The sequence below is a fragment of the Zingiber officinale genome, chromosome 6B, assembly GCF_018446385.1.
Source record: "Zingiber officinale cultivar Zhangliang chromosome 6B, Zo_v1.1, whole genome shotgun sequence".
NCBI lineage: Eukaryota > Viridiplantae > Streptophyta > Magnoliopsida > Zingiberales > Zingiberaceae > Zingiber > Zingiber officinale.
The window spans coordinates 111,156,802-111,183,095 of NC_055996.1; the positions used below are offsets into that span (position 1 = coordinate 111,156,802).

The window sequence follows — 26,294 nt, forward strand, 5'->3', positions numbered from 1 at the left end:
TTCTAGCCCATTCCTTTTTCTCTTCGGATTTCAATTCGGTTATTGGAGGGTTTACTTTGATTTCAACGTCAAGGAATTTTTTTAATGGGCTCACATGAATCTTCTTCAATCGCAAGTCAAAAGCAATCAAGAAGGTAGTTTTTTTTTAAAAAAAAAAAAAAGTAAGAAAATTGGGTGAATGCAGTAGAAACGAGTAGATATGCGTGAAAGATTAAAAAAAAAAAACCCATATTATGATATTTTTATCTTTCTAAAAGGTATATTTCATAGTTTCAGTCCATCTTTTAAAAAAATTTAACGGAAAAATCATAAATGACTAGTTAAAAAAAGTTGAATGACGAAATTTATTAAAAAATAAAAATAAAAGGTCAAAAGTAGGAATTAAAATGTTTAAGAGCCAAGGAGGTAATTTGCCCAAATAACATCATGATCTTGATATACTTGCACCACAGTATAGTTTCACTTTTTATTGGGAGAACTCTGTGGCTGTCCCCATTGTCCCGGCATACAAGTGTCCAAGCACATATACCTGAAGATGTCATTGAAAGAAGCAGGTTAAGAGATATATGATGAGCTAAGAATTTCATGGTACTTATCAGTTAGCCAAGATACTGAAGTAGTGTGTTTTCCGAAATTAAAGAATAATTAGACTACTTAAATAAATGTGTCTACCATAAGAGGTGCCAATCCTACCGTGTCTTAACAACCTGAAAAGATAATGAACCTACTGCCGAGAAAAATAAATGTTCACCGTCCAAACTCATATTTTAGACCCAGAAAGTCCAATTATTTTACCAGTTTGAATACAGAATTAGTTTAAAGCAACCTCATAGATACATTTTACTCTTCACCAAATTCAATTAATCACACTTAACTTTAACAAATATGTGCTGTGTATCGACCTTGGCAGATATATATATTAGTCTATTTTCAAATTTTTATATGCGTTTATTTTTTTTACTATTAATATTTCATTTCTCGAATACTCCAGGAATTCAAAAGTTAATTAATTAATTTATTTATTGTTGATTTTTTTTTCTTCTAAATTTAGTATTCACCACGGCATCTACGCGTAAATCGATACGGCTGAGTTTCGGTCGCTTAAGACTAGCTATTGGATTCCGTCTACTCGGTTCCCGGTCAAACTTAAAGCACATCTCACACCAACACGGCCGCGGCCGTCACATCACGTACTCACAATTTTAATACCGTTTACAATTAATAAATTAATTTTCCAAGAAATAATCCACATGAGGATTTTTCTCAAACATATATAATAGAATATGAATTCAAGTTTGATAGCAACTTAATGGAAATATGTATATCTACAAGTATTTTGGTCTACCATTATACAATTTCTAAGAAACTACGCATCGTGTCGATTATGAACGCCAAATATTGACTTTAGGATCAACTCTATATTAATTAACGTTTTTTTTTTTTTTTTTGAAAGAGACCATAAGACTGCTGTTCCCGAAATATTAATATTTTAATCTTTTATTGTTTGTTTATATTTGTGTTAAGTTTTATTTTACTTATGCTTAAATAACATTTTGGTCGAATTTAACTATGTTTCTAGATATCTCAAGGAGTCTATTTTTCTAAGGAAGCCACACCTTCCGCTCCACAGTCTTGCCTAGAGCCACAAGCAACGTAACGATAACGTTAACAAGTTCTGGAATCCACATCGACGCGTTCGCGAAAATTAATTTTATTAATTGGCAAAATCATAAATATTAAGTACGACGAGAATTGAATTAGTAAAAATTGATTACTCTAAATAGTCATACTTCATCTCTAAATTATATAAAGGAATATAATTATGAATTTATAGCCGACTGTTGAATAATTAAGAGATGAAATTTTTTTTTAAGGAAATATGTCTATTTAAAATTGATCTCTATCATATTATAATTACTAAATTTGCCATCTTTAAACGACAAGAATTGAACCTACATAAGGGCGGTAATTATTTTAAAACTTTTATGGTTATTTGATAATCTAGGAACTCTGGGGCCTGTTTTGAAAATGCAGATAAAGGTGAAGGAATTTTGCAAAAGAAATTGTGAAAACAAAATTAAACTGGAAGAATGAAAAACCTGAAGGCACGTGCGTAGCTAGTGGATCCGTCGTCTTCTCCTTCTTAAAACCTCTCTGCTGCTTGACTGCTTCCCTTCCTATCCGCCGTCTCCTCCTCCTCCTCCTCCTCCTCTTCCTCCTCCTTCGCTGCCATGGAGTTGTTCGACCACGCTAAGGCCGTGCGCCTCCGTAGCTACCACGGGAAGTACCTCAAGGCCGACGAGGACGAGGAGCACGTCACGCAGAGCCGCAACGGTTCCGCTCCCGGCGCCCGCTGGGAGGTCGAGTTCCTACCCGACTGCCCCACCTTTCGCCTCCGCAGCTGCCACGGCCGATACCTAGCCGCTTCCGCCGAACACTTCCTCCTCGGCTTCACCGGCAAGAAGGTCGTCCAGCTCCAATTATTCCCCTCCCTCGACCCTAACCCTCCTTGCCTTAAATGGGAGCCCATCCGAGAGGGCTTCCAGGTCAAGCTCAAGAGCCACACCGGTAAGTTCCTCCGCGCCAACGGCAGCCTCCCGCCCTGGCGCAACTCTGTCACGCACGACCTCCCCCAACACACCGCCACCCAGGATTGGGTCCTCTGGGACGTTGACGTCGTCGAGATCCAATCTTCCTCCGCCCCCGCCCGTGCGCCGGCTGTCTCCATAAAGCGGCCCCCGTCTCCGCCCTCTTCCCCTCCCCGTCCTTTTGCCGAAGACTTTTCTTCACCTTCTGGGCCTTCTGATCCGGATGAGCTTCGCGAAGTCTCCTCATCATCGACCTCTTCTTCCATGGCCGACTCTTCTCCTCGCGCCAACGCCATTCACTCTCCACCATCGTCTACCTCACAGGTTCGGCCCTTATCCTGTACATATTTAGGTCAATTTATTAGTGATAATGTTTCTTCATCGATTTTTCCCCTTTCTAGTTGTTAATTTATCTCTGAATTTTTTTATGTAAAAAAAAACTGGAATTTTGGGGCATGATTTAACCACACAAACCTTTGAAACGTTGAAGTTCATAAGCTCAAATTTTGGTTCATCTCCAATGTTTATGAACCTTGAACAAATATTTTGGCTCGCATCATCTTTTCTAATATTGAATTATTAGGGTTTTTATCTGTAATTATATAATTGTCACTTCTCAAAATTTTCTCTTTTCCCCCCAATTTTCTTGTTGGATTCAGTCTAAGTACTCTTTGTTTCCTCTATTTTTATTGTATTCTATTCTATTCTATTTGAGACCTAAATTATCAGGCCTCACGATTGTTGGTAATTTATTGTCTGTTTTAGAAGCAAACATTTGATGTAGAGCCGTTGTACTCTTGCAGAGATCTCCTTCTCTTGCTGCTCCAGCTCCTGTCCCAGCACCTTCACTTGGTCGGACCATCTACTACTCTGTAGCGGATGACCGTGGCAATGTGGATGACCATGAGGAATGGCCTTCATTGACTTTTGTGGGAACAAGTGTACCCGAGTTGACTTTACTGTTGAAGAAGTTGACGATGATCGACGATATAATTGTGTGCACTCGCCACCCACTAAAACACAACCTCAGTCCTATTTATTTACACCTGCCACCAAACAATAGAGCAATGCGGCTTGTCGTGGTGGATGCTGATTCTAGTTGTGAGTACTTCTAAACTTTGTGCGGTATGATTATGGTTATGCCATGCTTCTTGGTGATGAACCTATTTACGTTAGACCTCTAGCTCATCAAATAATTACCACAATTGAATTTAATTTATCTGTTCCAGGCTTGGACTCTATATATCTATCTTATTTCACCTATCTCAAACTCTAACATTATGTGTTTTTAATTTGGGGCCGTTTCAGTTGGTAGGAGCTTCGATATCTGAAAGAATCGCTGGTAGATTTGGGGACTATTCTTGCCTTTTCATTCTTTCCAAAATGTGCCATTTTTTCTTCAATAACTTCCACAGAGCTACAGAAAACTGGAAAAGTCTGCTCATACCATTAGCTTCATCTACGATTCCATTGACATCTAAGGAAGGAAGAAAGAATAGTTAGAAATTGTGTTACATTTTAGCTATGTATATGGTTTTGAAAAGAATATATCTGTATACATGTGTGATATATTTTGTATATTATGCTGGACGTCTAGATACTAGCATATGGTGGATAGAAATAGGAAAAGTTGCACTTTGTACCAAGTAAATTTTCTGAGTTTATTTGATTTTGTGTTCCGAAAGACAGAGGATTTGAATTTGGATTGCTTGCACATATCTATTATATTTTTTTTTTGGTAATGGCAAATTGTCGGATGATGACCCTTCTCAAACCCACTTTGCAAGTGTTCCACTGATAAGAATAAAGTTTTGTCCAAGTTATCAAGTTTCTTTGTTGAAAAGGAAATGATAAGCGGCGTGCTCGTTACTCATTTGTAATGCATGGCTGTGAATTAGACTTCCTTAAAGTTGCTGCCCCCTGTGAGGATTGACACATGCACCTTTGTTATTGAATTCAACGACACAGAGCGAGTGAGATCTTGGCAGTTGGCCAGGGTTAATGGGCTGCTTAATGTGAGCATTTTCCGAATTGTTTTGATTGTAGGGTAAAAAAATTTCGTAGGGTTGGATGGTCAATTAGTCACCGTAATTGATTTACTGTCTAAAGTAGGTTTTTTTTTTACAAAAATCTTGATTGATTCGTAATAAATTTAAATTTCAGAATTGCTAACAGAGTTTTTACATTTTGTCATCCTATAATTTTTTTTTATTGTTTTTTAATGTTGATGGGCTATCTAAAACGGAAGAATTTATCTGAAACAATCTTCTTATTATAAGTAGAAAGGACATGGTGAGTGAGTATCAATCATTTCGAGATAAAAAATATTGCAGGACATAAGGCAAAATAAATTATTAAAATTATTCAAAATGCGTAATTTAAATTTACTTATATATATTTTGATCCAAATAATACTCAAGCTCGTCGAACCCCTTGCAGACCGAGTCGATGAGGGACTTGCTGATGCCGATACTATGGATATTCTAAAACTCAACAGAAGCCACAACCCAGATTAGGGAATTAGTGATTCCAATCATTTATCACAGATTGTTAAAGTGACGCTAACCATATTACTGGAATTGGCCACTATAATTAACTTATAGCAGTTTGTCAGTATGCAATTTGCCATACTCTGTCCAACCCTTTGCCATCTTCACATGTATCCAAAGTTAGAGTTAAGGGGGTGTTTAATATACGGGAATAAGAATGAAAAATGAGAATAGTAATCATTGATTGTCATTGTTGATATTTGGATTATATGAATGAAAATATAAATAAGAGAATGAATTCTTATAATTGGGTAATGACTCATTCCTATGTCTCCCCTCTTCAAGACTTCAATGAGTCATTACTCTATTTTCAACAATCAAAATATTTCCTTATTCTAAAAGTACCCTTGACCCAAAACTAAAATTGTCCTCCTTAATATTAAATATCAAAATATATTTATTTAATTTTTCTTTCATATCACTTTCTCTCTCCTTGTTCTTTCTCATCATATTTTCTCTCTCCTCATTTTATCACCACACTTCCTCTCTTCTTAATCTCTTATCATACTTTCGTTCTTCTTTTTTTTCTCATCATACTTTTTCTCTCCTAAATCTCTCACATCACACTCTCTTTTATCTTTCTTTTCATTATACTTTCTCTCATCATGTTTTCTATCTCATCACACTTTCTCTCACTTCAATCTTTCCGATCACACTCTCTCCCTTTTTTCTCAACACATTTGCTCTCTCATTACGTTTTCTCTCTCTTAAATCTCTCCCATCACATTCGCTTTTCTATTTTTTCTCATCACAGTCTCTCTCATCACACTTTCTTTCTTATCACACTTTCTCTCTCATCATACTTTCTCTCTCTTCAATCTCTCCCATCACACTCTCTCTCCTCATTTTTTCTCATGGCGCTTTCTCTCTCTTCATCCTCTCTCATCATATTTTCTCTCTCATCTTCTATCATCATTCTCTCTCCCATCACACTCTCTTTTCTCATTTTCTCTCATCGCACTTTTTCTCTCTTCATTCTTTCCCATCACACTTTCTCTCTCATCATACTTTCTCTCTCGTCATACTTTTCTCTTACATTCAACTTTCTCTCATATCTAATTTTTTTTCTTATTTTCCTTTATGGGTAAAAAAGAAAATTTTAATTTGTTCCAATAGAAAATATTCAACTGACTAAATATTACTTTTAAAAGTGATATTTATACTCATACTCATTCCACAATACTAAGATTCCTATCTCGATTCCTATTCCTAGGAAAGAATCAAACGCCCCCTAAAATTTATTGTTCTTTCAACAATGCAATGGATGAAAACAAATCTCAGAAACCAATTCAACACAATGAGAAACGATGCATCATGTTGCATTTAGAAGATAGAAGGCATGGAACCAACCAAATCGTTTAAATTGAAATCGAAACAAATTGATTTTTTTTTACTAGCTGAACCGGTCGAATTTTCGTACAAAAATTGAAAGAACTGAATAGGTAAAATATCAATTAAATCAGTCAAAAATTGAAATAACCAAACTTTCGATTAAATTGATACTCGGAAGAGAATCATAAATTACGAAATTAATATTTTAAACACTTGATTCCTTTTTGAACATCGCCAAATTTGGTTTAATTGATTTTAAATTTTTAAAATCGAGACCGAACCAATTTAATCAAAATAATTGATATTTTAAAAAATTAAATTTCAAATTAATCGAATCAAAATTTTAAGTGCAAATTGCCCTAAAATCCCTAATAGCAAACTCAACTTTATCCTCAGTCCCCATGTCAAACTTTTCTTGTGGGCTGACGAGAAGAGAAAAATTAAGGAGAAAACAAGAAGAGGGACCTCTAAGAAGGGAACCTTTTATTAAAACTAGAACCTCAACATCTAAACATGACTCTTATATAAACCCAACCTAAGACTCAAATAAGGAAAGAAATTATAATTAATAGATTTTAATTTCAATCTTATAAAAAAAGGAAATAGATTTTTACCTCAAAAGAAAAAAATAATTATCTTAACTCAAATCAAGACGCGGATCAAGATAAATCCTCTTTAAAAAATATCAAAAATATGAAAATTACCCTAAATACCCAAAAAAATAAAAAATTATCAAAAATAGCAAAGAGCCCTGAAAAGGGTTTAAATGGCAGACTTTGGGGCTGAAAATTTGATGGTCACGGTTTCACCAAGTGTCCAAATATAGGTTTTTGAATTATGCTTACGTGACAACAAATAGAGCTTGATTCCGAGTCCCAAGTCTCAAGTATCGAGTCAAAAGTTATGTCCATTTGAAATTTGAAGACTCATATTGGGCTTCAATATGGGTTGGGCTTGCATCAATATTTAAATTAAAATATAGTATATTTTCTATCAAATTAAGCACGACTCTTTTTTTACCTAACTAATCGATTAATATACTCGATTCTATTTAAATGATACTAAATTTAGAAGAAATTATATTTTATTTTAGACTCTTTGTACCTATAAAAAATAACGAGGGATTTTGGTTTAAAAATAATGATATAATTCCTCTTAAATTCAATACTATTTAATTAGAATCAAGTATATCAATTAATTGGTCATGCGAAAAAAATCGTACTCAATTTAATAGAAAATATACTAGATTTTTGTTGAAATGTATTGTATTTAGAAGGAATTATATCTCATTTTAAACATTTTATATCTAAAAAATAAAGATAATTATATAAATCGGTGTACATTACGGAGTTGAAATAAAAAAATAAGTTTACATGCAGAGAGTGAGAATAAAATTTTTCTGGCTCAGAGTCTGAGAAGGAAGTTGAATTTGAATGCAGGAAGTTTAAGATAATTTATCCAAATTTTAACTTTGGTCGACGAATTAACCGATCTTTTACTTATCCCTACTTAGAGCATCCATACTAGCTTTTTAATCTAAAATGTATAATTTAAGATAAAAAGTTACTTTATTAATTTGGATATCCACTTTTTATTATATCATATATCAGCTCTCTTATTTTTTCTCTCTTGTCTAATATTTAGGGAATGAAATTCATTTCTTAAATTTATAGAAGAATCATTTATAAATGTTAAATTTAGAGAATAGATAGGATAGTTGATGTAAAAATTTTATAGTTATCTTATTTTTTTTGAAAATTTAGGATAAATTTTGTTGGATAGGATAATTAATATGAATACCATATCAAAAGAAAATAAAAATATGCCTAATGTCCATAGGCAAGCTGAGAATTCTCAGACTCAACTTGTCAGGATAATACATTTTTAAGCAATTTGTTCGATAGTGACCCAGCTCGGAATGATAGGCCAGCTGTGTAGGCGTTCCCCTGAGAACCACAAATTTTGTCCATTGTCCAAGTTGTCAATTTTTTTTATTTTTTTTTATGAAAACGAAATGATAGGCAGCGTGTTCCTTACTCATCTATGAATTGGCTGTAATATGTTTTGTTCAAAATAGATTGACCAGAGTTCCTTAAAGTTGTTCTCAAGTATCGACACATACCCTCCTTTTTTTTCCATTGTGAGCCACCGGTACGTGTCTAAATCACGTTATTTTATCGTCTCAAGTAGTTTTATTAAAAAATTTTTGATTGATTCATAGTTGATTTACTTAACGGGAATAGCTCAAAAGCGATTTAAGGGGAATAGCTCAAAAACGCATGCAAATTGACTAAAAAAAGGCACCAAAGACCCACTAATTTATCTGATCTTTTCATTTTAATCCTTCTCGCTAAACTTACTTTTTAATTTCTTTCTTTTCTTATTCACACGTAACTTAAATTACACTTTCCATTTTTTTTTTTCCTTTACATGACTCATAGAAGTTTAATTTTGGAACACCTGAAATAAATAATGAAGGATATTTTTAGACTCTTTACAATCTCAACAATTCACGAGATCTCAGATAAATAATACATGAACTTCGATCAGTAAATTTTGACCAATATCTATTGATAGATCTAAATTATTTAGATTTCTATAAACTTACAACTATCCAGCAAAATTGAGTAAAAGAAATATAGATGTGATGTCAAACTTTGATGTTAATTAAAGAATACAATTAGAATGATATGAGGGAGAGATTAGGACCGCGTTGGGCCTGATTTGCTCTAAGATCAGACCCAACATGGTCCAAGTCTCCCTACACTATGCCTATATTGTGTTGGTGTAATCGTTCTTGGGTCAAAATTAACTAGTTTGACTAAGTTCGAGTTAGCTCGAGCTTGAGTTTCGATATTTAATAATATGTAAGAGAGAAGTCAAGTCAAAGGAGAACCAGATACTTGTTCAAGAAAGTCCTAACTAGATGTTAGATAATGAGAAGTTTTAACTGAAGGTTAGGCAACGGGAAGTCTTAACTGGAGGTTAGGTAGGGTGAAAGTCTACTGAGTGACTGGTCCTAACTGAGGTTAGGCAAAGGCAAGTCCAAGTGTATTAAGGAGAATCACATGTTAGTAGAGGAAAGTCCTAACTGAGGTTAGGCAGGGTGGAAGTCTACCGAGTGACTAGTCCTAACTGAGGTTTGGCAAAGAAAAGTCTAAGTGAATCAAGGAGGATCACACGTTAACAATGGAAAGCTCTAACTACTATTAAACAACCGAAAACCTTAACTGAGGGTAGGCAGGATAGAAGTCTACCGAGTGACTAGTCTTAACTTTAGATTAGGAAAAAGGAAAATTATCACGCCCCGAGGGTATACTTGTCTGTCAAATCAGACAGTACCCCTAGCGACAAGATAGGAAATACGATATCGAACCAATTCAAGTCAACATAAAACACCAATGTAATATAATAACACCAAGTCACAAATAGCAATGCGTGTATGTATGCATGAACATGTGATCATATTAAACTAACCAAAACAATTATACCATTTTAATAAAACTTTATCGATTCGATAAAGTAAAGAAAACATAAATAGTGACAGCGGAATATAAGAATAAAACAACTCGAACAACTAAAATAGAAATCCAATTCGAGTGGGACTGGCAGCCAGGACCTTTGAGCAACACAATACCTCCTCTATCTGCTAACCTGAAAGTCAAAGGAAAAGCAAGGGGTAGTTGTTGGAGCAATCCCAATGGTCCGTGTGACCATGTGTTTTGGTGTTTGGGCAAAGGGTTTAATTTAGGTTCACCCTTGTATTTGATATGTGTATTTGAGTTGTGCAAGTTTGCAGGATACACATGTGACTCAGGTTGATGGCTTCGGGTCCGGTGAAGGATGGAGCATCCGAGGGACCGTGGACAAGGCAGCGAGGACAAGGGCCGAGGGAAGCGACTTCGAGGCATACGCCAAGGATGGCATTAGGGACGAGCCGCGGGCTTGAATGCATCCGAGGGACGAGAGCCAAAGGAAGTAGGCTTAAAGGCAAGAGGTCAAAGCTGCAAATGAAGTGTCAAATGAGTCATAAGGGTGAGGGTACGAGTGCATGAGAGATTGTACTCAGAGTAAAATCCTAGTTTTAGGGTTTTACTGTAGCAGTATTGTAGCGCTACTGTAGCAGTACTGTAGCAGTCGACTGCATGTTTTAGCAGTCGACTGGGGCAGTCGACTGGCAGCGAACAGAATGTCTCTGTTCGTATGGAATCGAGCCGTTGGGATGTAACGGTCGAATTTCCACTGAGGGCAGTCGACTGCATGTTTTGGCAATCGACTGGTAGGCGGGGTTTTCAACCCGCGGCCTATATAACCAAAGCTTGGGAGCTTGGTTAGAGTTGACGAAATTAGTGGTGGGTAACCTCTAATTAGTAGTCAACTAGTGCCCTAGCAATCCAAGTGCTCTTGATCGAGTTGTGGCGAGGTTTCTCCACCGACAAGGAGGATTGTGCTAGCCAGAGTTTTCGGGGATTAATCCACCGACGGATTGAGGGATCGTCCACCTTACGGACACGCCGTGGAGTAGGAGCAAGTTATCTCCGAACCACGTAAACGAACGTGTCAATTGGTTTGCTTGTCTTTCTCATTCTTAGTCTTTAGCTTTCGTATTTGTATTTGTATTGTTTGTATTCCGCTGTGCTAACAAAATACGTAGGAAGCGAGTATTTGGGGGTGCCGTCTATCCAACCCCCCTTCAAGCCGGCCACCGATCTTCCAACAAGTGGTATTAGAGCTAGGACGCTCTCCGTTAGACTAACCGCCAAGGAAGCACAAGATGACCGACTTGATAGAACCACCAAAGCTTGAAGGTAGAGACTTATGGGACATCACATATTGGATGATGAAGATGGAGGTGTTCTTCAATACGGATTGGGACACCATGATGGTGGTAAAGGAACCGTTCGAGGTCCCGAAGGACAAGAAAGGAAAGAAGCTCCAACCACGACAATGGACGGAGGAGCAAACCACACGATCAAAGGCAAACGACAAGGTAATATCTATATTAATTGATATTTTGCCTAATGACGTAATGAGCCTTGTAGGAAAATACAAGAATGCTCATGATTTGTGGAGCAAGATAAAGAAGACTCAATGGGAAGAACCTATGCTTACACAAGAAGAAGAAAAATCCGAAGAAACGAATGAAGAAGCTCAAGTAGAAGAGGAGCAACTGGAAGGTGAAGAGCACTCAACTTCCGAGGAGAAAGAGAAGGATGAAGAAATGTCATCCACTAGTGTGGATGAGGAGACATCCGCAAAGGTTGAAGAAAAATCCAAGACAAATGAAGAGAATAAAGAGGAGGTCTTGGAAGTGGTCAACCTAGTGAGCACCTCCACCGAAGCAAAATCAAGAGATTACATCATTTGCTTCGGGTGCAATGAGAAGGGACACTACAAGAGTAGATGTCCATTGGGTAAGAAGAAGGTAAATCCTAAACTCATTCAAGTTAATTTAAACACTAACAAGAGTTGTAGGAAAGAAGAAACCCAAAGGAGGAGATTGCGCATTGTGTGCTTCACGTGTGGGGAGAAGGGTCACTACCACACCAAATGTCCCAAGAAGGGGGAAATTAAGAAGCTAGCACATCTAAAGAAATGGGAGAAGAAGAGGAGCTCGAGTAAAGGGGGAGCCTCAAGGGTAAGGGAGGTACATCCTAGTTTAAAATTTAATTCGAATTTTCATTCTTCTATGCATGCTAGAAATAATGATTATCATCATGTAGCAATGCAAAATTTTGGATTTAAATATCATGATAGGAGTAGGGTAATTGTAGATCAAAATCCTAGAAGACCAATGCATGATAAACAAAGAAATAGTAGACCTAAGGAGACCCAAGGTATTAATCCCAAGAAGGGGAGACACATGCCTAGAAAGGGTAGGTCTAGGAATGTCCATGGTGGACATGTTGACTCTAGGTTTAGGAGCTTAGAGAGGGAAAATCAAGCTTTGAAGGCAAAACTTGATAAATTGGAGAAAACCCTAGAAAGATTCAATGTTGGATCTAAGGGTTTAGGTATGGTATTGGGTAGCCAAAGACCCAACAATGATAGATCGGGTTTGGGATACCGATCTAGTGGCTCTAATGCTAAGGGAAAGTCTTATGCTAGGGTGGCATATGACTATGGCAAGGAGAAACCAATAAATGGCAAGGGAAAGCCATTTAAAGGTAAGGATAAATTAATCAAGGACAAAGTGTCCAAGGTTAAGAAAGTTAGGTTTGTAGGCTAAGTGTCACCGGAGGTGAACCAATGTGGCCTAGTCATTGTGGATGAGTCACCTAGGGAGGTGGCTAAGGTTAAGGGCTCTAGGGGGAGTTCTAAGAGTCAAATTGGGACCCATGGCCAATGGATCTCAGGTGAGTTTTACTTGGGAGTCTAGAGGGGTCATGGGATGTGCCAAGTGGTTTGGAGACGGACTTGAGTCTCAAACCTAGGGTTTTGGCACAATTTAGTTTTGTTTCATGCTTAGAAATATGACATTGGGGTCATATAGCATGATAATTGATTTTGGATGTATAGATGTCATATAAACCAATGCTAGAGATGCATTGTGGGTTAGTATGGGCAAATACATCAAGAGGAAGCCAAAACTAGGACTTTAGGTTAAGGTTAAATTGAACCATTTAGCTAGTTTTGAGTTTTGTGTCAATCTTGGGGTGGTGATAGATACATTTTTTAATGTATTTTTTCCAAGTAGACATGGGTAAAACAGACCTCTCCACAAAATTTGGGGATTTTTGGAGGTCTGTGGAATTATTGGTGTATTTCTGAAATTGGGTCAGAAATGTTGAAAAAGGATGAAAAACTGTGTCAGTCGACTGCTAGTTTTAGCAGTCGACTGCACCAGTCGACTGCTAAAAGTTCCAGTCGACTGGCAGCGAACAGAAGCATTCTGTTCGCTCAGCTAGTGGTGACCAGTCGACTGGTACTTCTTGCAGTCGACTGATATCAGTCTGAAATTGTCTTCAGCACTGAATTTTGACCAAGTCAACTCATACAAGTGTATGAAATCCATGGGGGATAAACACACGAGTTTAGGGTCAATTGGAATGACAAGTTTTCAACAATTGGGATATTGTTGGAGAACTTTTTGGATGTTAGGTAAAGGGGGAGAAGTAAGGTTTAGTTGGGAAAACCTGAAAGTGCCTTTGCGTAGGGGGAGCCTTGGGATAGGTTCTTAAAAAACCCGTTGTAAAAAACCTAGCTCATTGGGGAGCGTAGGTGTAGGGGAGCCTTGGGATAGGTTCTTAAAAAGCCTGTTGTGAAAATCCTAGCTCATTGGGGAGCATAGGTGTAGGGGGAGCCTTGGGATAGGTTCAAATGCATGTTACATTATTTTTTTTCATTCGGCAGTGTAAGTCCAAGTGTGTAGCCTTGGCATCGTAAGTCCATTCTGCGTTGTAAGTCCAAGTGTGTAGCCTTGGCATCGTAAGTCCATTCGGTAGTGTAAGTCCAAGTGTGTAGCCTTGGTAACGTAAGTCCATTCGGCGGTGTAAGTCCAAGTGTGTAGCCTTGGCAACGTAAGTCCAATTGTTTTTAGCATATTGTTTTGCTATTTGTTTTCCCTAACTTAAACGTATTGCCAAACACCAAAAAGGGGGAGATTGTTGGAGCAATCCCAATGGTCCGTGTGACCATGTGTTTTGGTGTTTGGGCAAAGGGTTTAATTTAGGTTCACCCTTGTATTTGATATGTGTATTTGAGTTGTGCAGGTTTGCAAGATACACATGTGACTCAGGTTGATGGCTTCGGGTCCGGTGAAGGATGGAGCATCCGAGGGACCGTGGACAAGGCAGCGAGGACAAGGGCCGAGGGAAGCGACTTCGAGGCATACACGAAGGATGACATTGGGGACGAGCCGCGGGCTTGAATGCATCCGAGGGACGAGAGCCAAAGGAAGTAGGCTTGAAGGCAAGAGGTCAAAGCTGCAAATGAAGTGTCAAATGAGTCATAAGGGTGAGGGTACGAGTGCATGAGAGATTGTACTCGGAGTAAAATCCTAGTTTTAGGGTTTCACTGTAGCAGTACTGTAGCAGTCGACTGCATGTTTTAGCAGTCGACTGGTGCAGTTGACTGGGGCAGTCGACTGGCAGCGAACAGAATGTCTCTGTTCGTATGGAATCGAGCCGTTGGGATGTAACGGTCGAATTTCCACTGAGGGCAGTCGACTGCATGTTTTGGCAGTCGACTGGTAGGCGGGGTTTTCAACCCGCGACCTATATAACCAAAGTTTGGGAGCTTGGTTAGAGTTGACGAAATTAGTGGTGGGTAACCTCTAATTAGTAGTCAACTAGTGCCCTAACAATCCAAGTGCTCTTGATCGAGTTGTGGCGAGGTTTCTCCACCGACAAGGAGGATTGTGCTAGCCGGAGTTTCCGGGGATTAATCCACCGACGGATTGAGGGATCGTGCACCTTATGGACACGCCGTGGAGTAGGAGCAAGTTATCTCCGAACCACGTAAACGAACGTGTCAATTGGTTTGCTTGTCTTTCTCATTCTTAGTCTTTAGCTTTCGTATTTGTATTTGTATTGTTTGTATTCCGCTGTGCTAACAAATACGTAGGAAGCGAGTATTTGGGGGTGCCGTCTATCCAACCCCCCTTCAAGCCGGCCACCGATCTTCCAACAGTAGTGAGTACAACAACTAAGTGGGTAGAAAAAAATAACGCATGAATAATATATTGTCAGGAGATCAAAGAATGCAGTCTCAAGTAAAATACTTACTAACGAACGTAGGTGCCTCAACGTAATCACCAACTAACCAAAAGTATAATAAATAATATAACACTTCACTAACCTGCTCAATCTAGTATAACCAACAAATCGGGATTACATACAGTACATCTAAACTTGTACGAATAAATATATGACCGGCATATAGCAAGCACATAACAAATACTGACTACAAGAGAAACACTTTACCACGAATAGTCTCATGGGGGACAAGATGAGGTAGCTATTTGGCTCCCCTATCACTTACTACAGGAGAACACTCTACCACGGATGGTTCCGTGGGCAGTTAGGGTATGCTACTAGTCATTGTCTGCAGGAGAACACTCTACCACAGATGATCCTGTGGGCAGACAAGGTATATACCAATGGTCACTAACGACTCTCTCTACTACGCATGAGAGATAAGATATACTAACGGTCGCGACAACTCTATCAACTACGAATGGAAGACAATAGTCGACAGGATATACTAACGGTTGTTGATGACTCTCTCAACCACGAATGAGAGATAATGGTCAACAAGATATACTAACCGTTGCTGACTACTCTCTCAACCACAAATGGGAGGCAATGGCCGACAGGATATACCAACGGTTGCTGACGACTCTCTCAACACGAATGGAAGACAATGGTCGACAGGATATACCAATGGTCGCTGACGACTCTCTCTCTCTCTTAACCACGAATGAGAGACAATGGTCGACAGGATATACTAACGGTCGCTGACGATTCTTTCAACCATAAATGGGAGACAATGGTCGATAGGATATAGCAACCAAGGGTCTAGTAGGATACTCAAAATACTACACCAAGGTATGAAATAACAAACAAAGGTTTAGCCAAATACTTGATATTTTACATTACGGTATGAAATAACAAATAAAGGATATACTAACGGTCGTTGACGACTCTTTCAACTATAAATGGGAGACAATGGTCGATAGGATATATCAACCAAGGGTTTAGTAGGATACTCAAAATACTACACCATGGTATGAAATAACAAACAAAGGTTTAGCCAGATACTCGATATTTTACACTACGGTATGATCATCCCAACAATAAATACAAACTCAAATCATCTATCAAGGGATCTAGCAGAATATTCAACTTCCTATACTATGGTATGGTAATATCATGCATATTTATAAACACAATCATGAATATCAAACATAACAACATAGCTATCAATAATAGGTCAACATATTAAGATAAATAATAAAATATCAAACTTAGGAGTGATATAGGACTAACTTAAGGTAAGCGAGTAACTGTAACCTCATCAAAATATGACAGTAAATAATCATGCACTATAATCGAAACTATCAAGAAGATAAGCAGGATCTACCCACCTCAATTGTAGATCTCTCTAATCATCTTCAATTCAAATTGTCAGTCTCGAACTTGAACCTACATGTAATGACAAGAAGAATATCTAAGGATCTATAACCAATTAATCCTCCTATTGATTAATTAATCTACAAATAATTAGTCAGTCTATTAATTAATTAATCAACCTATTAATTAATTAATTTATCAATTAGTCAACCCATTAATTTAATTAACTAACATGTTAATTAAATACAACAATTAGTGAGCTAGTTAATCAATGGATTTAATGAATCAGATACAATTAATTATTCTATTATCTATCTTATCAGTTCAAGTGATTAATCATCAAAGATTAAATCAATATAAACTATGATCATTAACTAAATTGACCATCCCGTCATCATCAGTTATCTATCAATAAATTCATTAACCAAACCATTTTATTAACTAATTAATAATCCTTTTCATTTAGTCAACCCATTAATTATTTAATGAATAAATCATTTAATCAATGATCAAATAATTAGTCATATGAAACCTAGTATTAACCCAATTATCCAAATTCAATAAAACCTTACAGTTACCTCTTCCCATGTGATTTCCTGTGGCCAGTAATGGCACCTAGTCGAGTAACTATAGGCTGCAACAGTGGGGATCAGGAATGGTGGCGATGGTTTCGCAGGGGCAGCATGCTATCACAACGAGAAGGTGTGCGACTATTGGTTGCTTGCGGCGGAAGGTGGCCGAGCGTGTGCATGGGCGACGCAGATCGTCCATGTGGCGAAGCACTGCCACGAGCTTGTGGATGATAGAACGACGCAGAGGGGAGAATATGGTTGCTACGCCAGCATGGCAGGATCGACTGGTTGCATAGGCGGTTGGCGGCTGCAGCAACATCGCAGCGATTAGGAAGATCCGCGACCAGTAGGCGACAACGCACGAGCTCGGGGCCGAGGCGTTCAGCGGCGGAGGGAAGAGGACCAAAGATGGGGGCACTGATCTTGGTTGCTCTGGAGGACAGCGGAGCAGCCGGCGGCCAATCACTGGTCACAACGCCCGTTGATTGTGTGCGGCAAACAACACTGTGCGTGCGCGAGAGATGAACGGCGGAGGAGGCTAGTGTGGCGATGGACTGCCACCGATGCTCATAGGGAGGTAGGGCTGCTCTCGATGGCTAGAGGAGGGGTTCCCCGGTGGACGGCATGAAGGAAGAACGCCGGTGGTCGAGCGCATAGCATCATTGTTGTGGCAAAAGGCGAATACGCTTGCCCCTAGCGCCTCCATCAATCCGTCCCAAGGTCAACACGGAGGAGGTAAATCATAGCCGGCTAATAGCCTTTGGAATAATGACTAGCACATAAGAGAAGTATTTACCTCGACTTAATTTGCCGAGATTCAAACCTCATACCTATCTCATTGTGGCAACACCTCATACGCTAGTCACTAGACTCATCCAAGGGGATACCTCATGCGCACAACACCATCGTGGCGTGCGAGAGGAGGCAGCCACAATCCTGAACTTAGGGTTTAATAATAAAAGACCTAATTTTAAAATCAATCAATTCCTCATTTAAATAGGTATTCCAAAGAGCGTTTATCTTTTAACCCTTTTCTCTCCATTGAATATAAAAAGACTCTTATAAAAATTCCAATAAATTTTAAAAGTTTATATAAACTTATTTCTTGATAAACTATCCACTAAAAATATTTATTTTTGTTTAAATAATTTAATTATGTCACATTTAAATTATATTTAAATTTTTATTATATTTTTGGTATATTACAAAAATCTAAGTGGATTAAAGAGAATTGCACTTAGTGATCTGAAATCCAACGAGAGTTGAGAAGGGAAAGTCCAAATGGGTCACAAAAGACCGGACACTTAGTGAAAAAGTCCTGACGGGTCAAGGTTTATCAAATGCTAAGTAATGGAAAATCCCAACAGGTCATGGTTGATCGAATGTTGGGCAAGGGAACCCTAGACTCGGATCAAGTGAGTTAGGATTGGGCAATCAATTAAGTTAATCAATTAACCCTAATTGATTATCGATTGGTCCATCCAATCGATTGGAGTGTAATTTTTGCAAAGTACAGTGGCTTTCACGCGAGAGTGCTGAATCGATTGGGAAGGTACCTAATCAATTGGACTATATTTCATGAAGAATAGAGGCTTGGTGAATCGATTGAGACAGTCGATTGAGCCTTTCCTAATCGATTGGGTTAATCGATTTAGGCCTTTGTCGCGAGAGAATAGAGAACTTGGGAATCGATTGGGCAGTCGATTAGGTTACTTTTTCTTGCTAATAGAAAGCTTTTGAATCAATTGGGACAATCAATTAAAAGATGCCAAATCGATTAGTATGACTCACTAATCGATTATGAATTTAAAAAAGAATCGTTCTATAGGTTAAACAGTCGAATGATGATGTAACAATTGATTGGGAAGAAAATTTAATCGATTAGGAGGCGAAAAGCAGGTCGAATAACGTCCATATAAAGGGGACTTCATCTAGAATTTTTACCTCCAATTCTTGGGTGCTTGAAGAAGAAGTGTTGCTGCATTTTCCACCACCAAAAGACAATCTAAAGCAAGAAAAGAGTAAGTAAAGCAAAGTTCATGTAGTAAAATTATTTTCCATTTCTTTTGTAACTTAGTTTGAGTTTCTTGTTTGTATTTCTCATGCTTGAGCTTGTATGAGAATTCTCCACCTTCGGGAAGGAAGTTTTCATAGTGCATTTGTGAGTGAGGAGAGTGGACTCTTAGATTAGTCATCTCAAGAAGATGAATACCAAGTAAAATAAAGAGTGTTAGCATTGTAAAGATCTTCACTTCAAGTATCCACTGTAAATCATTATTGAAGAAGTGAATGGAGCTATTCACCCCCTCTAGCTCTTTACATGTCCTAACAAATGGTATCAAAGCGAGACCACTCTTCATTGGACTAATCATCAGAAGAAGCAGGAGCTAAAGAAAGAAGAAGAAGTTGAAAGTTGAAGCCGTAATTTTCAACAAGTCAAAAGACTTATCATCGAGGAGATCAACTTTAAATGGATTTCTAAGATGGTTTCGGATATGACATACGAACACCTCCACTCTTCGAATTAGAAGGATTCGACCAATGGAAAGCTAGGGTTGAGAATTTCTTCACAATGAACATTGAAGAATGGTTCATTTTAATGTAGATATTTGAAGCTCCAATTGATGGTCAAGGAGGACTCTTCAAGAAAAAGAATTGGACTGAAGAGTAACTCAAAAAATCTGAAACAAATGACAAGATAACTAAAATTTTGGTTAATTTAGTAAACAATGTTCATGAACAATGTTCTCGAACCATGTTCATTAATAAAACTCTTATCAATATACTAAATAAATAAATAAATAATAAACAAATAAGTTTGGATTATTAAGCTCAATAACTAATCAAACAAATACAAATTTCAAATAATCAAACAAGCTTGAATTGAGAGCTCGATAACATCTAAACGAACCAAGTTCGAACCAAGCTCGAACTAAGTTCAAGTCAGGCTTGAATTAAGAGCTCAATAACATCTAAACGAACTAAGCTCAAGCCAAACTTCAAACAAAGTCAAGCTCATAAAAAATAAACTAAGCCAAACTTAAACAATCATTTCAAAGGCTTGGTTTATTTTAAGCTTGACTCGACTTGGCTTGGTTACTTTATCAAATAAGCTTGAACACCCCAAAGCTCAACTTGACTCGGCTCGGCTTGTTTACAACCCTACTTGGAATTGCCCATGACCTCCTTTTAAAGCTTATTGGAGGCGCCTCTAACGGCTCTGAAGCGCCTCCTTTGAGGCTTATCAGATCCGAAAAATTCACAGCTTATCCACGTAAAGTCCATAGCTTATCCGCACGAGGGTGCCTCCAACATAATCCAAGGTGCCTCCAACATAATCCAAGGTGACTCCAACTAGTCCAGTGCGCCTCCAACCCAGGTGCGAGGGCACCTCAAACTAGACTAGACACCTTCAACCAACGCGTGAGGGTGCCTCTAATCTGTCCAGGGCGCCTCCAGCACTGTTCAGCCGAGGCTTAAAGTATGCATTTCACCCTTGCAAAATACGTTAGTCCAAATAACAAACTATACCCGGTAAAACAGAGTTAACACAATTAAATAAGATTTATGAATTAGATTCAGTCTTTCCAAGGCTAGGATCTACTCATGATCTTAGCTTAGACTTTTAAAATAGCTCTAAGCTAGACTAGTGCTTATAGTCTCATTGGGACTCATCCTCACTAGATCTCTCTTCTCTAGTGCTTACCTCCATTTACTTGCCAAACATCTGGTCCTCTAGACTTATTTGGACTTTCTTTGGTCTTGCTTAGTGTCTGATCTACTAAGACTTACCTACAACAATAGTTAGCACAATAAATATAAAATAGTAAAGTAAAATAGTTTAGCAGTATTAAGAATTCGCTGGTCCGGTCGATCTCACATGGTCGACCAGAAACCAATCGGTCACACATGTTTTTACTCTTCCAAGGCTTCTCATTACCTATACGGGTTGCCTAGCTTCATTCACTAGGACTTCCATTGTCTGACTTTATTTACCAGGACTTCTACCACCTAGCTTCACTCATTAGGACTTCCATTGCCTATCTTCAATTACTAGGACTTCCACCACCTACCTTCACTCACTAGGGCTTAGATTCCCTCACTAGGACTTATCCTTGTCTAACCTCTAGTTAGGACTAGTCACTCAGTAGACTTCTCTCTTGCCTAACTTCTAGTTATGACTTATCTGTTGGGACCGAAAAGTAGCTAGAGGGGGGGTGAATAGCTCGTCGCGTGCTCAGTTCTCGTTGCAGCTTGTTTCTTCATAAATACGCAGCGGAAAATACAGAAACAAACTACACAATGCTAACAAGGATGGTTTACTTAGTATCCACCTCACAAGAGGTGACTAGTCCAAGGATCCACACCTACTCACGCACCCTCTACTAAGAAATTACTCCTTTTCGGTAACTACCGAAGGCGGAGAAGCCCTACAAGTTCACACTACAAGAAGAAAGGGAAAGGATACACAAGTACAAGCAAAAGCTTACAATGGGTATAGAAAAACCCTAACCCTAGCTTTCTTCCTCAGCTGTAGAGCCGCCTCTTGACTTGGAAGACCTCAAAGAACCTTCAAGAACTGGCGGTGAGAACCCTGTGGAGAAGAGCTGAAAACGCAGAAAAGGATCGGAGATGAATCGTGTAAGTTCTACCGAAGAAGACGCTTGCTGCAGGAAAAGTCTGGATCGATCGGTTGATCGATCCAGGGCTTGTCGCGACAAATCGCAGCTTTCCAATCGATCCATTGATCGATTGGGACCTCTGGATCGATCGACTGATTGATCCAGCAGGCTACTGTGCACTCGCGATTGCCTCCCGATCGATCGGGACGAAAGCTTCTCGCGGGGACACCCCAATCGATCGGCCAATCGATTGGGCTCCAGCCAATCGATCGGCTGATCGATCCAGCTGCTGGTTTTTGCCCAAAACCAAGTCCCAAGCCCCCCAAACCAACATCCGATCAACCTTGACCTGTTGGTTCATCATGCCTAGCATCCGGTCACCCTTGACCTGCTAGGACTCCCTCACCAAGTGTCCGGTCAATTCCTTTGACCCACTTGGACTTTTCCTCATCATCCCAAGGATCCGGTCACTCCCTTGACCTACTTGGACTTCCACCAGATGTCTGGTCAACCTTGACCCATCTGGACTTTCCCCGTGCCTGGCTTCACTTACCAGGACTTCTCATCTGTCTGACTTCACTCACCAGGACTTCCAACTGCATAGCTTCACTCACTAGGACTTTAACCTGGCTTCACTCACCAGGATTTCCAACTGCCTAGCTTCACTCACTAGGACTTTCCTCTGCCTGGCTTCACTACCAGGACTTTCACCTAGCTTCACTCACTAGGTCTTTCCTTCTGCCTGGCTTCACTCACCAGGTTTTTCACCTGGCTTCACTCACCATGATTTCCTTACTGCCTAACATCCCAGTCAAGTATCCGGTCAACCTTGACCCTGATCAGAGGGGAATTGCACTAAACAATCTCCCCAAATGAACAACTGCATTGTCAAACATCGAAACTCAAACTAAGACTAAAGCTTGGTCAACCAGGTCAGCCTTGACCTGAGGGATATTGCTCCAACATTATCATTGTCTAACCTCAAGTTAGGATTAGTCACTTAGTAGACTTCTCACCTGTTTAACCTTCCATTAGGACTAAACCTTGCTAGTTATCTAGTCCTTGTAGGACCGTGATCGTTCGATAGAGGGGGGGGTGAATATCGATTCGAAAACTCGAGTGTAAAAGTACGCAACGGAATAAAAATTGGACACAATGAATTTTACTTCGTTCGGAGCCTGTGACGACTCCTACTCGACCTGCACACTCGATCAGAATGTTAGACAACAACAGACTAACTTAACCTGATTTGTCATTCATCAAAACCTGGGTTAAATCGTTAGTGCTAACCGCACCAACAGTCCTGACTAGACTTTACTCTTCCAAACATCAAGTTATGTTTTGATTAATCCTTAATCAACCTGACCCGACATTGGTATATAGTCAAACATCAAAATTCAAGAGGTCGATTACGCCAATACAAGTCCAACATGGTCCTTGTCTCCCTAGACTAGACCCATAGTTTTTCTTGATCATAACCAATGTTTGACACCATATCTATTTTTCTCTCACTCAACTCTACTCTACTAGATGGATATAAGTTTACAAAAATTCAAATAGCTTAGGTTCATCAGTGAGTTTTGATCAAAATCCACTAATCGACCTAGAGAGTTCAGATTGCACTCATTTCAAATCTTGCAGATTTCTAAGGTTATAAGGAGTAGGGATATAAATAAGTCGAGTCAAGTTGAGCTTTGGGGTGTTCAAGCTTGTTTGATAAGGTAACCGAGCCGAGCCAAGTTTAAAATGAACCAAGCTTTTGAAATGATTGTTCAAACTTGACTTGATTTATTTTTTTATGAGTTTGAGCTTGTTTGAAGCTTGACTTGGTTTATTTTTTATGAGTTTGAGCTTGTTTGAAGCTTGGTTTGAGCTTAATTGATTTGTTTAGATGTTATTGAGCTCTCAATTCGAGCTTGTCGTGAGCTTGGTTCGAGCTTGATTCGTTTAGATATTTCAAGTTTGTTTGATTGTTTGAAACTTTTAGTTGTTTGATTAATTATTGAGCTTGATAATTTAAATTTATTATTTTATTATTTATTTAGCATATTGAAAAGAATTTTATTAATGAATATGGTTTGTGAACATTGTTAATGTTGTTCATAAATATTATTCATGAACGTTAACGAGCTGAACATATATGTGTTCAAGCTTGTTTATTTAACTTAATGAGTTGTTTAAGCTTGTTTGTTTAATTAATCTTGTGTATATTGAACAAACATAAATAATATTTTACCAAGCTGAACATCAAGTTTGTTCACGAACGCTTGGTTCATTTTTTTTAGAAAACTAATATTCACGTGAGTTTTTATTTTATTTATTTATTAATTTATGATATTAATTATAATCGACGATAAACTAGAGATACTTTTGAATCTGGCTCTATCCTTATTTGCAACGAATTCAATATTAGTTGTAAAATCTGTAATGAATAACTCTTTCGTCGCAAAATCTGCAATGTACTTTCGTTGAGCAATCACTATCAATTCGAATATTCAGTTAAGTACAAGAATTGGGAGATAAGAAACAATAGAATTAAAACAAAACCGACCTTGAGTCGGGAGAGCTTTTCGTGGCGTAATGCACGAGCGACAAATCTTGGATTCTAAGTTGATATCAAGCCCCCTTCTTTTATATGAAGCTCGAGGCACCGGATCCCTTCCGGGGCGTGGCGGGTCCAACCAGTGAGCTTCACGTGGCGGCGCCGTCGGGATAAACTTGCCTCCCGGGCCCCGGATTTCTCCAGAACAAGTCCTTCTCTTGCAGACAAGGTTAGTGCGAGGCAAGTATAATAAATTTCACAAAGTAGCCTGGTTTATGAGTTTGACATGAAAAGTATGATTTAGATTCCGTCTTTCCGAGGAATCTAGTCACGATCTCGACTTAGATATCCGAAATGGATCTAAGCGGATCGGCGCTAATGTTCCTTCAAGGAGCGTCTCTGATCCTCCCCTCGGTGCCTCTCTTACTGCCGACGTCCGGTCGGCCTTGACACTGCGGACTTCGCCGACTATCCGGTGTGGCCTAGTGGACTTCTTACACCGTCCGGTCGGCCCGCCGACGCCCCGGTGTCTCGGTCGTCCTCGTCGAGGCGGGCCCGTGCCGGACATCCGGTCAGCGTCGACTGTCGGACTTCTCTGCACACTCGATCGAATGTTAGACAACAACAGACTAACTTAACCTGGTTTGTCATTCATCAAAACGGTTCGTTAGTGCTAACTAGTCCGACTAGACTTTACTCTTCGAAACATCAAGTTATGTTTTGATTAATCCTTAATCAACCTGACCCGACATTGGTATATAGTCAAACATCAAAATTCAAGAGGTCGATTACGCCAATACAAGTCCAACATGGTCCTTGTCTCCCTAGACTAGACCCATAGTTTTTCTTGATCATAACCAATGTTTGACACCATATCTATTTTTCTCTCACTCAACTCTACTCTACTAGATGGATATAAGTTTACAAAAATTCAAATAGCTTAGGTTCATCAGTGAGTTTTGATCAAAATCCACTAATCGACCTAGAGAGTTCAGATTGCACTCATTTCAAATCTTGCAGATTTCTAAGGTTATAAGGAGTAGGGATATAAATAAGTCGAGTCAAGTTGAGCTTTGGGGTGTTCAAGCTTGTTTGATAAGGTAACCGAGCCGAGCCAAGTTTAAAATGAACCAAGCTTTTGAAATGATTGTTCAAACTTGACTTGATTTATTTTTTTATGAGTTTGAGCTTGTTTGAAGCTTGACTTGGTTTATTTTTTATGAGTTTGAGCTTGTTTGAAGCTTGGTTTGAGCTTAATTGATTTGTTTAGATGTTATTGAGCTCTCAATTCGAGCTTGTCGTGAGCTTGGTTCGAGCTTGATTCGTTTAGATATTTCAAGTTTGTTTGATTGTTTGAAACTTTTAGTTGTTTGATTAATTATTGAGCTTGATAATTTAAATTTATTATTTTATTATTTATTTAGCATATTGAAAAGAATTTTATTAATGAATATGGTTTGTGAACATTGTTAATGTTGTTCATAAATATTATTCATGAACGTTAACGAGCTGAACATATATGTGTTCAAGCTTGTTTATTTAACTTAATGAGTTGTTTAAGCTTGTTTGTTTAATTAATCTTGTGTATATTGAACAAACATAAATAATATTTTACCAAGCTGAACATCAAGTTTGTTCACGAACGCTTGGTTCATTTACAGTCCTAAAAAAGAGTCCAAATGTATCATCCATTACTTATTTCAAACTTCCCATAGGTGCTTTGGGATTAACTTTTGTGGTGCATGTAAAGGAGAAAAAAAAGTTTAATCAAAGTTAAAAAAAATAGTAAATCTAGTTAGTCTCATTGATTATCCCTGGGGTGACCGACATGTCCCCACGAAAGTTTCCCATCAACCACTAGGGTAAATCGGGAAGTTCGCACGGCGACCAGCCCAGAAGCCCAACATCTTTTGGTTGTATTCTTTATTTGGAAAAAAAAATTCTTACAAATACATCATAATTAAAGATCGAACTACGAATATTTAGATGATAATTTGGATATTTTATCGTGGCATC

At 38.5% G+C, this 26,294-nt stretch overlaps 1 protein-coding gene across 1 annotated transcript; it reads left to right on the forward strand.

Moving 5' to 3' along the window:
- The first annotated feature begins 2,145 nt into the window (after positions 1-2,145).
- On the forward strand, positions 2,146-4,272 carry LOC121988908. The gene is made up of 3 exons (XM_042542630.1): positions 2,146-2,912; positions 3,392-3,689; positions 3,897-4,272. The coding sequence occupies exons 1-3, from the start codon at positions 2,232-2,234 to the stop codon at positions 3,917-3,919; spliced, it is 1,002 nt and encodes a 333-aa protein (XP_042398564.1). The 5' UTR covers positions 2,146-2,231; the 3' UTR covers positions 3,920-4,272.
- Positions 4,273-26,294: the final 22,022 nt, after the last annotated feature.